We start from the raw sequence: 16,044 nt of genomic DNA, 5'->3' as shown, positions 1-16,044 counted from the left end.
TCCCCCCTTTGCCCATGTGACAAAAGTTCCATTGCCCTTTGCACAGTTTTGTTAAATCTTGGATGTAAAATTTAGAACCCTCAGTAGTTTGCTGGTGGAGTTTTTGGAGTCACTTATGTATACTATCATATCATCTACAAATAGTGGAAGTTCGACTTTGTCCCTTCTAATTTGTAACCAGGATACCTTGCTCAGGCTTGATACAGGGGGAGGGGATCAGTTCTGCCTCAATTTGCTATGCAAGACTTTATTGACTCCCCAAAGGAGTGGATGGGAATGTGGGAAGCGGGGAGGAGGGAGGCAGGAGAAGTGGAGGGAAGGGTAACTGGGTTAGTATGTAAAATGAAAAGAAATTTAAATAAAAATCTACTGTCAAAAAAAAAAAAGAATTTGGAGCTAGTATCTAGGTAACGCTTAGCTGAGCTTTCAAGATAAATCATTTGTTTATGTGTATATGTATGTGTTTTTAGGCAGGATCTCATGGAGCCCTGGCTCTCTTGTAGCTCAGGCTAACTTCAAGCTGTGGATGTAGCCAGGGACGAACTGCAACTTTTGACCCTCCTCCATCCATCTCCCAAGTACTAGAATTACAAGCATGTGCCTCCGTGCCCAGTCTATGAGTGCCGGAGATCTAACTCATGTGCCTCCACGCCCAGTCTATGGATGCTGGAGATCTAACTCAGGGTTGTGCTCATGTTAGGCACATACTCTACCAGCTGAGCTATATTGGCATCCTGCAATCTAAATGTCTAAAGCCCTGCACAGCCATTTGAAATGACTTTTATTACCTTTTCTCCCTTTAAAGTTTTTTTTTCCTCATTTGTTCAAATGTTGGTTTAATAAGCTATTTCAGATAACTAAGTGATCCAAAATGTCAAAAATACCAATTTTGAATTTCTCCCGAAACTTTTGAAGTGTGTGAGTGTACATGTGTTTTCTTCTTAAGCTGCGCGCTGGGCCATTTGATGAATTCCAGATTGCCACCATGCTCAAGGAGATTTTGAAAGGTCTGGACTATCTGCATTCTGAAAAGAAAATTCACCGAGACATTAAAGGTATACAAAAGTCAAATAGAAACCTGAGAAAAACAGATTCGTTTTGGAGAAGCTGGGAGATATTCATTTTGTTTTTCTTTGCCCCCTAGCCGCCAATGTCTTACTTTCAGAACAAGGCGATGTTAAACTTGCTGACTTCGGAGTTGCTGGCCAGCTGACAGATACACAAATTAAAAGAAACACCTTTGTGGGGACTCCATTTTGGATGGCTCCTGAAGTTATTCAGCAGTCAGCTTATGACTCTAAAGTAAAGTATTCTCTGTCCAGATGGGATTCATTGGATATAGGCTTGTCGATAAGCTTTTTAATTTCTCCTTCCTTCGCAAGTGCTTCTAAAAGAAATTATGTCCTATTGTGTTCCTTAATCATAAGTCTCATCAGTGTTGGAAGTATTTGAACCCTATTTATTTCAATGGCTTTTTATCGCACTTGGAATAAAATCTAGAGTCCTTATAGTCACCCATAAGGCCATTGAAGATCTGGCCATTTTTTTTGTCTGTCCGCCCTTATCTTCTACCATTGTCATTTCTACTTTCTTTGCTCCAGGCATTATGGCCTCATTGTTCCTCAAACACAAGAACATTTTGACCTCAGGATTTTTCCTTGCTTTCCCCTTTGTCTGACGAATAGCCTTGCTCCCAATGAGCTATCTCTAAGCATCCCCTGTACAGAGATGCCTCTGCCAACCATCCCGCAGAAACATGTAGCTCCTGTCCCTACTTCGGTCTCCATTCCCTTTTCTACTCTTTGCTTCCCCATAGAACTTGGTCCTACCTCACATAATGTTACTCCTTTATCTGTCCCTCCCTCTTAGTAGAATGTAAGCCTCTTCAAGGCAAGAGCTTTCATCTGGTTTATTTAGCATTCAAGTAGTATTGTGCCTGTACAAAATATGAGATTTAAATTTTGAATTCATGAGTTACGTTAATTAAAATTGTTGTAATTATTATATATTATATAATACTATTATATTATTATAATTCACCATATTCCTTGATATGTCATTGCAGGGATTTTTGGGCAGCATCCTAGAATGGAGTTTCAAGGTGATAAACGGTTTTTGTTATTGTCTCCTTTTTAGGCTGACATTTGGTCATTGGGAATTACTGCTATTGAACTTGCCAAGGGAGAGCCTCCGAATTCTGACATGCATCCAATGAGAGTTCTGTTTCTTATTCCAAAAAACAACCCCCCAACTCTTGTTGGAGACTTTACTAAGTCTTTCAAGGAGTTTATTGATGCTTGCCTGAATAAGGATCCATCGTTTGTGAGTATATGTCATTACCACTGGTGGTTTCTTATTGTTCCATCTACTTCTATCTAAGATGGTGTTTCCTATGGCAGAGAGTACAGTGTGTGGCGAAAACATCTGTGATCCATTTGTACTGCTAATTCCACTCTGTTCTTAACCAGGTCCTTGGTCCTTTTTTCTCCTCCCTGACATCATCTTCTTAGTCCCCAGCTACCTAATTATTTCCTATTTCAAGGTTTGGAGAAATAATTAATTTTCTATTAGTTATTTCTTAACGTACGTGAGTACCTGCTAGTGGTGGAATTGACTAAATTTATTATACGTTGTAGTGTTGTTAAAATAGCCCTGCTTCCACTCCTGGTGATTAGAAAGCCATGAGTACTTTTCTAAGCGAGATGTAGTTATGTTTATGTTGACAGCAAACATTCCAATAGTAATGAAATGATGAAACAAGCACACTCCCCAAGCACTTGGTGTTTGCATTCATCTACAATAAGAATTAGTGTTTGAAAGAGAAGCATATGCTAAGATGTGGGCAGATAATGACAAAATCAGGGATTCATAAGATGTGCAGATAGCAAAATTGCAACAATCTTGCTCATTTGGATGATTTTTTAGAAATTACAGTCAATGTAATAAAGTGTCTTAAAGTGTTGTTTTGACATTTTAGATGCTTGCTAAGTCCCACTCTTTCTGAGAAGGCTTTGTTGCCTGGCATGTTGGTGAGGTAGCCTAGTATCCGCTTACTGCTGCTCTTTAACAAATGAAGCCATTAAAGCAGCGAATTTAATGTGCTTACCTTGACCCACCTCAGATAATCGAATCGTCAGCTTTCCTATTACATTTTAACCATCCTTGTGTCTGTAGATATTATTTTCTAGATTTCAGTTTAATAATTCAAATGATGTTTTACCACCTACCTCTCTCTGAAAGATCCTCAAAATAGTCATGAGTCCTTCTTTCTTTGTGTGTGTGTCTGTTCCTTAGCGCCCTACGGCTAAAGAACTTTTAAAACACAAGTTCATTGTGAAAAATTCCAAGAAGACTTCATATCTGACTGAACTAATCGATAGATTTAAGAGATGGAAGGCAGAAGGCCACAGTGATGATGAATCCGACTCCGATGGCTCTGACTCGTAAGTACACATTACTGCTGTTTTTATGTGGGCAACCCGTTCTTGTATGCGCTGCCTTTTTGCAATGACCTAGTCTTCTTGCTTTAGACTAAGTTAAAAATCACATTCTGAGGGCTCACTTCAGCCCCTCTTTACAGTCTGTGGGATACAATAAATTTGGAAATATGCTTTGGAAGTGAAAAGCCCTGCTTTTAAATGGTCTCGGTCTAACCCCTAGTGGATACTTGAGTACATTACAAAATTTTGGAATAGGATTTGATTAAAGGTGTTCTATTAGTTCACAAAAAAAAAAAAAAGCAATAAGAAGCCATGTTTTCTCGTTCTGCCGTGGCATCCTGCAGAACCCTTTTGAGACCTGTTCTCATGACCTTTCCTACCTCCTGGTCTCCAACCAAACTGATCAGACTGATCTGTGAGTTGCTATACCTAGTTACTTAGGTATGATTTTTACTCTGTGGACAAGTTAGTCTTTTTGAAAAATGGCAGTATTTGCACTAATAGTTCTGCTTCTTAACTTGTGCTCATCTTAACTTGAGTAGAAGAATCCAAGGTAGGTAAACCTCTACAAAGGTAGCACCCTGTGTCTTCACACAAGATTCTCAAGTGCCTGCATTTAGGAGAAATTGCCCAACATTGAAATGAACAAAATATATCAGGATAGTTTGTACCCAATCTAAGGCTTGTTAACCTTAACTGCCCATGAAAACTTCTTGATGGAACTTTAAAAACACAAGGCATTCTGCTAGGGAGCCTGGTTCAGGCATGGGGGATAGCAGTATTAGCGTATAGAGATGTGGGTGATCAATTGGAGCTGAGAAATGCTGCTGGTCTTGAATAAAATAGAGTATCCACCTGAAACTGAGGTCAGATGCGGTATTGTATGGCGACTTTGTAAAAATGCTGACACCGTAAGCTCTTCAGATTTGGTGTGTTTTGCCATGTCAAATTACTTCGCATCTGGTATTTCTTTAGGGAATCCACCAGCAGAGAAAGTAATACTCACCCTGAATGGAGTTTCACCACTGTGCGTAAGAAGCCTGATCCAAAGAAACTACAGAATGGGGAGGTATGTATATGGAGCTAATTATACAATTTAACATAGTAGATTGTATCATATCATCTTCATATACATATCATTGTAAGTTTTTCTCAGCTGATCATATCCTCCTTCATATCCTCCTTATAGGCTTTTTAAAAATAGTGTGATGAGATTATAATGTGCAAAACTATGAGAATTTAATACCACCGCATGCCTGTCTGCCTCCCTATCTGCATAATAATGTTCATTTATCATTAACTGTGACCTAATTTAGTCATAGAAATCTTTTAAAATTCATGCCCATGTAGAAATGTAAACTCAGGGAATCAGATGTCTATTGGAATCCTAGACATTCGGGGGCTTCCACTGATGGGTGCGAATCTGTGACAGAAAGGAAATATGGGGACTAGCCTTAGCTTGGGTCTTTTGAAGGAAGAATTCAAATTGATTCATATTTGCTATCAAATAAGTAAGAAAAGCCATGAATGATTATTTTAATTCCGTGTGTGTAATCTGTATCATTTCTTCAAAGGAGCAAGATCTTGTGCAAACCTTGAGCTGTTTGTCTATGATAATCACACCTGCATTTGCTGAAGTAAGTGTGGGTTATTTAGCATCCGATATCGGTCTCGAGTGGCAGGATAGTTTAAATGTTATAGCTATCATTCTTTTCCAGCTTAAACAGCAGGATGAGAACAATGCAAGCCGAAACCAGGCAATTGAAGAACTTGAGAAAAGCATCGCTGTGGCTGAAGCTGCCTGTCCTGGCATCACAGATAAAATGGTGAAGAAATTAATTGAAAAATTTCAAAAGTAAGTTTTAAGTATCGTTTTCAAAATTATGTTAACATTTCAGATGTTAATTTATGGTGGAATACGGGTGCCTTGGTGCAATCATTTATGTCCCCCCCTACAGAATCGCTTCCTAATAGTTGTGTACTTGAAAACAGTTTTGTTTCTTGTTTCTTGCCCATCTTAAACATTGCCGTGTGTGTGTGTGTGTGTGTGTGTGTGTGTGTGTGTGTGTGTGTGAAAGAGAGAGAGAGACAGAGACAGAGAGAATGGAGGGAGATTGCTGCATATGCTTATCCACATGGGTATGTGGGCGAACTGTCTTGCACACGGGCCTGTGTTGGAAACAGGTCAATATCAGATTTGTAACCCTATCAATTTCCACCTTACTTTTCAAGGCAGGGTCTCTCACTGAACATGGAGCTTGCCCTTTTAGGAAGACGATCTATCCAGTGATGCCCTGAAATACTCCTCTCTGTCCTCCAATGCTGAAGTCATGAGCCTTAGTCACACCTGACAACAACATTGGCACTAAGGATCTGAATTCAGGTCCTTGGTCTTGGACCTCAAGCACTTTACCTACTGAGCCAGTCCAGTATTAGCCCCTGAACTATTATGTTTAGATATGGAAAGGCAGTTTTCTACTGAACCAAACAGCCTAGATTTTTGCCCTCTCTTCCTCCGTCAGCATTGAAATTTGGGCACATGTAACATCACGCATGTTTCCATTCTTGGCAGTACTCTTAGTATTTGCAGAAACACCACTAACCTGATTATTTCCACTAACAAAGTTATTCCATTTGAGCCCTTATGTGATGTTGATTAAAAGACTTAGAAAAGACAGCCAGACCAGTGGTTCTCGACTTTCTTAATGTATGACCCTTTAATAAAGTTTTTCACATTGTGCTGACCTATAACCATAAAATTTCTTTCATTGCTAATTCATAATTGTAATTTTGCTACTGTTATGAATAGTAATGCAAATACCTGTATTTTTTTTTATTTTTTTCGAGACAGGGTTTCTCCATAGCTTTTTGGTTCCTGTCCTGGAACTAGCTCTTGTAGACCAGGCTGGCCTCGAACTCACAGAGATCCGCCTGCCTCTGCCTCCTGAGTGCTGGGATTAAAGGCGTGCACCACCTCCACCCAGCATACCTGTGTTTTCTAATGGTCTTTGGTGATACCTATGGAAGGGGTCATGACCCACAGGTTGAGAACTACTGCCATAGACAGTAATAGAGGCTTTGTTTGTGTTCAGTTTCTGCCTTGTTGCCTATTAGCTTGATTTTGTTCAAAAAAGTTCTTACAGTTAATGTGAAATTTCTTTTCTTAAACAAGACTTTTGTATATATACATACATATTCATTAGCTTTCGTGAGTTCAAACATGATTGTACAGATCATAACTTTAAACCCATCATATCTCTTCTGGTTCCATCTTTAGAATTCCCTGCTCAACTGAGCTCAAGGTGAAACTAAATATTTATCTTTCCACCCAATAAAGTTTACTACTGAGGACTAAGGAGCTAAAGTAGTCTTAAAAAAAACCACCTCCCATCTCTTTTGCTGTTTACAACCAGATCCATTGCAAGTTAGGAGAGGAGATGCAGAGGAATTGTGGACCATCTTTGCATCTTTTAATATCCATCTACATAATAATCAAAGAAAAGAATTTGTCTCCATTTGTTGTAGAGTTCATGAGTGAGAAATATGGATGACTTGTCTAAAATTATACATTGATTTATACTGTTCTTAATTTTACAGATGTTCTGCCGATGAGTCCTCTTAAAAATGTGTTGTTGCTATTGCTGGCTTCGGTTTCATATGGAGCTAGAGAAACCCACCAAAGCTATGTCAACCTTAATTATGCTTGGCCCATGAGCTCCCGGTGCCTTTGGATCTTTGCGACATTGAAGATTTAGGAGAAGCTTTCAAGTATTTTGTGATGGTGGCTATCATTTTGTATTTTAAAGAGATTATTTTGTAAGGAATAATTTTAATACTATAGTTTCACCTGTATTGTAGTAAATGTTGAGATACGGTTGATTTTTTTTTAACTTTAAGTACCATTATTTTTTATGTTACTAGAATGAATACTGTTTGGTTTTCAATCTTTAGTTAACTGTACACTCATGAAACATACAGGTCTTTCAAAGTCATCCTAAATATTGAACGTCTGTAAATCATCAAGCTTCAAAAAGCATTCTTTTTTTTTACACAAACACTCTAAAATTGACTATGTGTAGGGAGATAGAAATAAGTCATACCTTCTTAATATCATATTTTTAATAAGCTCTTGGAAAAAGCGCCTAGAAAAGTATTGATTTTTCTAGCAAGGTGTTCTGGATTCCAGGAAGCTTCATGATTATCATACTTGAGAACCTTGTGTTTGAAGAACCATTTCCAGGCAACATGTAGCAGAAGTACCTCTTGGTATTTTTATCTTCTCTTTAAGATGGAAGAAGCGGTTAACCCTTATTTAACATGATTAGACTTTTAAAGTAATCTCATTTAGCCAAGGATGAGGGTTTGGTTAAACTGGAGGAATTAGTCTGGCTTCAACCTTCAAATCTTCAGCTCAAATAATATTGTATATGCTTGGATTTAGAAAAGTTTTAGAAACCTTGTTGTCTTGTGAGTAAATACCTGATCCATAGTTATGAACATAAGGACACCAGCATCTTTTGTCATGGTAACTCAATTTTCGTAGAAGCTATTTATATATTTTTTCTTGATAATTATACACACATAAGCATTGTGTGTTCAGTTTTGAAAAGGTATTTAAGTGAACATTGTCTAGCTCATGTGAAAATACCATAGGGCACGAACATTTCTCTTCATACAAAGTAAGATAGACTGTTCAGTTAATTTTCAGTTCTATTTATGGTACTGTTAAGTGAGTGATACCCTCTTTTAGCCCTATATATATATATACTATGTTTGCCTAAGTGCTGAACTGGGGCTATAGTTTCATAGCTGTAGGCTTGTTGGCACTGATTAATTTTGACAGTTACGATTTTCGTGTTTGTATCTGCACATTTGATTTTTGCACAAATGATCTTTAAAATGTCTGGACAACTGCCAAATATTAAAAGAAAGGTGTTGTGTAAGTAAACAATAGAGTTTTTAGTTGAAGTGGCCATTACATGCCTTCTTTTAAAAAAGAAATTCAAACACTTGTGAAGGTATAGTGTTGTATGTCATGAAAATTCTTTTTGTTGGTGCCTGTACGCTAACAGTTGCTTTTACTTGATTGTATTTTGAAGTCATGATTCGGTTAGAGTTTTCATCAGTTCTGTAACTGAAATTCAATTACACTTTGTTCTCCACAGTGTTCTACAAATAATTGTGTGACTTGAATCATGGATTACATTCGTATTTTTGTAAAAATAAAATCCACCAGTTCATAAATTGATTATGTAAAACCTTACCACATAACTGCATCCCAAATACAGCTTGTATTGCTTGTTCATTGGAGCTTTTGTCCCGTAGACTGTTTCTAGGAAAAGCATACTTCAGTGTTTGGGGGATTTTAAAAATAAATATTTAAACTTTATGATCCTTGATGCTTCTTTTCTTGAGGGTAGGTCTTATATGTTATTCTAATTGTTTTAAAATACTTCTCCTTTTCCTTCTATTATTGGAACATAACCAAGGTTTACTAAGAATTGATTCTACTCACAGGTGAACACATATATCCTGCCTCCTCCCTTAACAAAATTATTAAGTCCTTTCAAAAATGTCTTCAGACAACCAACTCACTGCTCTCCGTAATTACTATTTTAAATACAAATCACATACAGATTTGAAATTTATCGTTCTGAAGGAAAGTGAACATTTAGCCAAAGTGTTTAGAAATGAAAATGAGATAAGGAAAAACCATATAAAATATAAGATTTTGAATTTCTTGTGGGGAAAAGATTACAGGTAATTTTTAAAAAATGATAAAGATCTCTATAAATTACACCTAGGTGGTCAAGCTTCAGTATATGCATAGTTTTCAATAACTACTCTACACTTGTGACTTAGTGGATTTGTGTCCAGGAATAGAAGAAAAGGAGTGGGTTGAAGCACAGAAAAGCTGTTTTTGCTAAGGTGGAGAATAAAGAAATCTGTTGTCTACCTTTTCACTTATTAAATCACATAGAAAATTGTTTATTCTATCACTTCACTTCTTTGACATTTATATTTAACACTGGCTTGAAAATACATTGTACTTAAGATTATCAACGAAGTTCTTGAATAGTCTTCCTTGAGGATTGGTAGACAAATATTGAATGGATCAAGAACAGAATTTTGAGGGTTGGAGAAATTGCTCAGTGCTGAAGAACACTGGCCGCTTCAGCAAAGAACCTAGGCTGAGTTTCCTAGCACCAACATGGTGGTTCGCAACTGTCTGTAACTCCCATTCCAAGGGATCCCACCCCATTTTCTGGCCTCTACAGGAGGCAGGCACACACATGGTATGCTTACTCATGCACATAACGTTTTTTAAAAAGCAGTCAAACTGAGCTTAGCACCATGTTACATCACTGTAACCGCTAGCACATGGCAGGCTGGGGCAAGAGGATCAGGAGTTGGAGACCACCCTCAGCTTCTTGAGAAAATTAAAAAACAACCACACAATAGAATTTTTGGTTCCTTTCAGATCCTGGTGGTGGTGCTCTCTCTTTTTGTCTCACTCAGCCCTTGTTTCCACGTAATCCCAGCCATTCATTTTCTCCTATCTCTATTCTTTTTCCATCTTCTAACTATCTTCTTCTATAGATATAGGCCACAACCATCTACTTCGGAATTCTTATTAAAACAAAAAGAAAGTCATACGTATAACTTCTGTTTGAGTGGATCTTCCATTGTTCTTTATTAAAATTATACCTCAGATCCTTGCCTACATGCATGCAACCAAGGTATGGCAAATCAATAAACAAACTTGCTTGTTAACATTGATTTCCACCATATATCATAAGTAGTTAAGAAGAGAGAAATTAGAAGTCAACATCATAATATCTTCATCAGGCACACATCTGACATGAGAAATGGGCCTAAACTAAGAACCTCCAGGATTGAGAATTCTGTTAAATCCTCTATTAATTCTAAACATGTTCTGCTGAGAGGAACTATGCCACTCACTTACGTATATTGACATTCTTAGTATATAACAAAACTGATCACTGGGTCCCAAACAGGTCATCAGGAGAGAAACCATAGTTTAGTGTTACATAAGCACAAACACAAACCCAACATAATCATGGACTACTGAAAATCACAAAGTGGCATTAGAAGCCAGTCCCATACACCAACCCATGCCATTGTTCTTCAGCTTTGAAGATGGTCTTCATTTATAATATCTGCTCAAAGAAATGTTGAATGGTGATGGCGTACACCTCCCTCACACTGCCATAGGAGAAGGCATGTTCCAGAGTCTGCTCGGAGGAAATAAAAGAACGAAGTTCCTAGAAGGAGACAGCAACTTAATCTTTCATAAACTGAGTGCCAGCAGTGAGCAGACTCCATTAGCATCAATTAAGATGACTAAGGAGAAGGTATATTGAAAGGCTCTTAGGTCTTACCTAAAGCGGTAACAGGGAACAGGCCAGGAACATTCACAGAGTTCACTCTTTTAAGCTAAGAAATAGTTGCATGGCTTCAGCAAAGTCCTATCTTCAGCATCTGGCATGGTGAAAGAAATATCTTCTTCCTCTTCATCTAGCTGTAGACTACCAGACGACAAGCGGATTCGGGCCCTAGGTGACTTTGTGCCTTTGCCATACAAAGAGTAGTAGTCTGGTTTCAGAATCTCCGATTCTGAATCACTGGACTCACTAACTACGTATCTTTCTGCCGAGCTCTGATCCATTACAACCGTGGGGAACTCCTGCTCTGCAAATGTACAGGTAAAGGGTTCTGTTTTACGAGTCAAAGCAGGACAAGGCCCTAAAGGTCTAAATTCTGACCCAAAAGGAAAACGGATAGTTTTCATGTCTGAATGGCTCTGAGATCGTTTAGGAGTTTGCTCTTTAAGGTTATATGCAAAAGCATCATCCAAATGTGGATCTTCCTCCCCTAGGTCTACACTGATATTGCTCCTCCCACAAGTTCTAGCCATAGCTTCTTGAAGGTCTTGCTGTAAACTTTTTATCCTGCTATTCCTGGGGCTCCTCTTGACTGGTTTTACTGCACTGGGATCTAGATAGCTGTCTGATCTGACATTTTCTTCTGCCATGACTGGAGACCGCCTGGGTACCTGGGGTGGCTTGTCCACATAAAAAAAGACTTGAGGAGGCATGATATCAACCTGCTGGCTAGTACAAGGAATATAGGGCACATCGGTGTATGTGAGCTGCCTTGCTGGACTCACTTTGCTGGGGAAAGCAGGAGATGTGCTTAAGTGATTGTCCACACACTTCGAGCCTGTCTGGAAGGAGCTTAGAGGGCTCCGTTCCTCAAAAAAGTCTATGGGCTCCGGGTCAGTGTTGAAGACAGGATCTGCATAAACAAAGGTGAAAGAGGAACTGCTTTGGGATGGATGGAGCAGTGTGGGATCTGCCTCTGGTTTGGATCTCTCCAGCTCGGCTGCAAATGTCACCTCTACCGCCGAGTTCCTCCTCCTCTTGTCTAGCATAGGCTCAGATGTGTGTGTTCCATCCGCATTTCGGTAGTAGCCGCTGCCATAGGGAAGTCTCAGGTCTTCCACCTTGAAAACCCAGATATGTTGATGTCAGTTGGGTTAGGTTAGATATGTAAAGAAAGGGTAATGCCTTCCACCATGAACCAAGTTATAGGTTAGAAAATACATGTGGCACTCTTCATTCTCAGTGACATCTCATTTCTAGACTCCACATTTCACGGGTCCTTCAGGTACCATTCTATTTCAAGCAGTTCATTTTGGTAGCTATGTCAAAGAAGTAGCAATCCCACGCCTGTCTGCCTTTGTCTAGCTATGTGCACCTTAGACACCACGGTCTTACATTCCTACCCCAGCCTCCTCTATATTTTCTGTAAATAAAAGGTAGAAAGGAGAGCTGTGCGTGGCCTGAGAGATTCATAATCTCCATGATCCCTTTCAGCAGTTACATCTGATGCCTTTTGGATAAAGGCCATCTGTGACTTGAGTGAAGGCATGGGAATTTATGGCGCCTACAATTAACTTTTGTAGACAGTACCAAAGAAAAATGATGAACAATCTTCCTGATCTAAGTCTCAAATGAGGCGATAATTTTACAGTTCCAAGGTTGTAACTGTATCTAGAAATCATGTTACCCAAGTAAGAAACAACACCGTATGTCTTTCTTGAAGCCTTATTGTTTCTACTTGATTTAAAAAAAAAAAAGAGCTTTTAAATTTAAAATTACGAAGCCATACAAATGTATTATTATCATCTGAATTTTTCAAGATGTTGATAGGACAGATTGCAATTTGAAGGTACACCAGGGATTTCACTTGTACACAGTACACAGTTGTAGTTTACAAAACGGCACTGACTGTGCCAAGACCTCCCCAAGCGACTAACCCCGTATGGAGTGACCTTGGTACACAGTAGGTAGATCTGGCAAAATCAACTCTTGGAAGCATTTGAAGACTGGATGACTTATACCTAAAGAAGTAGGGCTTTTCTGAAACCTTACTTGTTTGGACACGTCGGAGAGAATGTCTGGTGATGACCTGCACTGTCGCTCGTGATACTGAGATGGGTACTGTTTCCTGTAAGCCACCAAACAGAGAAGTCATTGAAATGCCCACTATGTAAATTATAGGCTGCATAGACATCGCTAAAGTCAACTTCCAATCAGCATGAGAAGCAAGAAGGAAAAGGGTGCACCTTTCAAACGGCAGGCTCTTTAACCTCCCTTTTTTCCCATACTCCAAAAGTTGCCTTTGAGTTCTTCCACTATTGTAAAGAAAAGACAAAAATCATTAATTCCATCCTAAGACTATATGCCACTAAAACCCGACACCCTCATCTTTGAACCTTAAACTGTCTGGATGAGTGGCATGCATTGTGACTCTCTGTCATACTGATGCTATACCTACTTCTCTGGACACCAAGAATAGAGCAAATTCATCTACCCAAAAAACAGGCTTTAAAAAACCTGTAAAATACAAATCCCAACTGACTCTTACTCTACATATTCATTCTAAGGAGGCTATTTAGATTTCCAACCCAAGGTGGATGCAAAGCAGCTAACAAAACAGTGAAAAAATGCATCAGGTAGGCTCATACGGGTAAAGATGTCTGGTTGAGTGCTGGGAGAAACACAAGAGGCAGGAAAAAGTCACAATAATAAGAAAATCCAAAATTTCGGGGCCATTTAGCAAAGGGCCAGACCTTATATGCCACCCCTACCTAAGGCTATCACTGCACAACGGCCTGCAAAGGCTAAGAAGGGAGTTTTATAAGTCGGGTCATTAAGACAGAGCAAAATATGCTCAATATCATCTGTTTAAGAACATAGGGATTTGTAGAGTACACTTTGGAAACATTCCATCAAAAATATGTGTTTTAAATATCTCTATTCTTCCAAGGGCAGGTTTCCAGGGTCTGAAAAATTCCTTATGTGATTAGAATTATTTTTGCAATCACTAGAGTTTTGTAAGCTTCTCCCCGTGGATTTCAAGGCTAGTGTGTTCAAATAGAAACAGTATCTCAAGTCTACCTCTCTTCAATTCCCCTAAGGTGGAAACTTCTCAATACAGGATTGTTCCATCTTTCAAATCTCTTGACCCGCATCCAGTGTTTACTCACTCTATCTTTTCCCTAAATGCCATTAATAGATATGATTGACCGTTCCTTCCACATCCTGCATAGAAGCTGCCTTTCAGGGAGACAGTAAGTTCATTGAATACAATTTTTCAAGTACCCTCTGCTACCCTACATCCTCACTGTAATTCTGACCCAACCCCTTTGGTTAGTAAATACTGACCTAATGCAATGCAGCAAGAATGAACAGTAAGGAATATTTATAATCTTTCAAGTGACTTAAATAGATTCTTTATTACTTCTGGAATTCCAACTCCTCCCACTGTTTCCCATGGACTGAAAAGAAACAGTGTGCATGGTCTTCCCATGCACGGAGTGTAATTACCTGTAGCGGAAACTGGAGCCCTTGCTGCAGAGAAGGGTCTTGGGCTTTGACTTGGGCTCTTCGGAAAGCCTGAAGAAAGCATGGTACTCCACACAAGTCTTCCAGAAAGCCTTGCACGCATCTCGGTTAGCCATGGTAAACTCCAAAGTGTCTTTGTACAACACCTATATAAACCATTTTCTATCAAGCAAAACATCCTGCGAGAATACCAAAGACCTTCCAACCTTCGAAACTAACAGTCTGGCAGCCCATGAAGTGTCTGCTTTTCTGTTTGGCTCCCCGTAGTCTCCACAGCGCTGGAACCAAATGAATCGCAACCTTCCAAAGATCAGACACTGCATCCACTCATGCGCCAAGCCTTGTCTCAGAAGCCAGGCTTGCTTCGCACACTCCCCTCCCTTTAAATGCCGTTCTGCCTTGCCTCTTTGCTGCCAGAAACATTTTAGGAAGCTGTAAATTAGGTTAAAATGAATATCAAAGGGCTTCTTTTTCAAAGTGGCAAGAAGGTGTAAATGACCAAGAGGCAAGGGGAAAGGGGAGATTTCATTCTTGCTGTGAGGATGATTAAATGTGTAGGAGTGTTTTCAATGACCCAGCAAGAAATACACCTGCCTCTATGTACTTTCTCATACCGCAGTGCTTTGTATTTCTTTCTTGGCATAGTCCGTATTTTAATGTGTCCTAAGGGAACTTCGATTTACAGTTCTAAAGTACAAGCTTTTCCCATCTTGAGTCACCGTGTACACTCGTTGGCCCAAGGCTCTATGGAGGTTCCCAGATGTCTTTTCAACAGCCCCACCAGCAGTCAGAACTGACTTGCCCCTCCTCTCATTTCCTTCCAGGTTCCTGCGTATAGCCCCTGAGGCTCCCCATGAAGTTCACACTAGGTCTGGTCCCATGAACTATTCAAATGAACGCCTTTACATAACACCAAGATCTAGGCAATGTAATTCAAACTTGATCTTTTATAGGTTCAAATTACTTGATACACATATAGGTTTTTTACCCCTTCATGGTCAGTCATTAAAACATCTTTCCTAACACCTTCTCAGACTAACCATGTAGTTGATGTTTGATATTTTTCTCTTAAGGGAAGTGTGTGAAGATACTTTATAAAATATAAAAGAGAAGGTCAAACAATTACTTCTGTTGTCCTAGATCTGGTGGCCCCCATTTAACTCATCAGATCCCTCAAAGATGCTATCCACAGAGACTTGCCTTTCAGTCCAGCTGCCTCATTTTCCTTTTGCATCATTTGTTCTGAAGTGCAAATCAGATGTCATAGTGTTTTGCCTTTAGTTGAAGCATCATTAAATCTCTGCTCAGTTTATATAGAGGACAAAGAGGGATCCATCACCCCTCAGGGCCAGGCACCTTTCACCATTTATATTCAAATCATTTCTAGAGCAACAGCAAAACTCCAAGTGAACAGAAATAGAATGTATTAGAAACCTACTCACCAAAATATTAGCATGAAGTTTGATGAGAAAATGTTTTCTCTTAAAACTCAACTTGCGAATCTTAGCCCAGTTGAAAGTATTAATCTTTGTATTTCCCTATAAAGAAACACATAGCCAGTTTCAGAACATATCTGCATGAGTTGGGTTGTGCCACAGTAAAAGTATGATGGAAAGTACTGTTCATGAATAAGAGCCTGTGGAACTTAAACATTGCAGGTAGGGAACAAG

At 39.1% G+C, this 16,044-nt stretch overlaps 2 protein-coding genes across 2 annotated transcripts in view; one reads left to right on the top strand and one right to left on the bottom strand.

Moving 5' to 3' along the window:
• Positions 1-8,815, top strand: part of Stk26 (serine/threonine kinase 26) — a 55,321-nt gene extending 46,506 nt beyond the window's left edge. Inside the window, exons 5-12 of the mRNA XM_041642880.1 lie at positions 947-1,055; positions 1,145-1,302; positions 2,137-2,322; positions 3,295-3,443; positions 4,416-4,509; positions 5,015-5,077; positions 5,159-5,295; positions 7,038-8,815. Of these exons, the coding sequence (XP_041498814.1) occupies positions 947-1,055; positions 1,145-1,302; positions 2,137-2,322; positions 3,295-3,443; positions 4,416-4,509; positions 5,015-5,077; positions 5,159-5,295; positions 7,038-7,062 (921 nt within the window). The 3' untranslated portion in view covers positions 7,063-8,815. The remainder of the gene's footprint in view (positions 1-946; positions 1,056-1,144; positions 1,303-2,136; positions 2,323-3,294; positions 3,444-4,415; positions 4,510-5,014; positions 5,078-5,158; positions 5,296-7,037) is intronic.
• Positions 8,816-10,893: 2,078 nt separating this feature from the next.
• The window catches only part of Frmd7 (FERM domain containing 7), a 42,274-nt gene continuing 37,123 nt past the window's right edge, over positions 10,894-16,044 (bottom strand). Inside the window, exons 8-12 of the mRNA XM_041642937.1 lie at positions 15,817-15,912; positions 14,357-14,520; positions 13,093-13,161; positions 12,899-12,974; positions 10,894-11,967 (exon numbers count right to left, since the gene is read on the bottom strand). Of these exons, the coding sequence (XP_041498871.1) occupies positions 10,894-11,967; positions 12,899-12,974; positions 13,093-13,161; positions 14,357-14,520; positions 15,817-15,912 (1,479 nt within the window). The remainder of the gene's footprint in view (positions 11,968-12,898; positions 12,975-13,092; positions 13,162-14,356; positions 14,521-15,816; positions 15,913-16,044) is intronic.

The sequence above is a fragment of the Microtus oregoni genome, unplaced genomic scaffold (genome assembly GCF_018167655.1).
Source record: "Microtus oregoni isolate MIOR12 unplaced genomic scaffold, Mior012 000080F_ref0000499, whole genome shotgun sequence".
In the NCBI taxonomy this organism is placed as follows: Eukaryota; Metazoa; Chordata; class Mammalia; order Rodentia; family Cricetidae; genus Microtus; species Microtus oregoni.
This window is presented reverse-complemented; position numbering and strand designations above follow the sequence as displayed.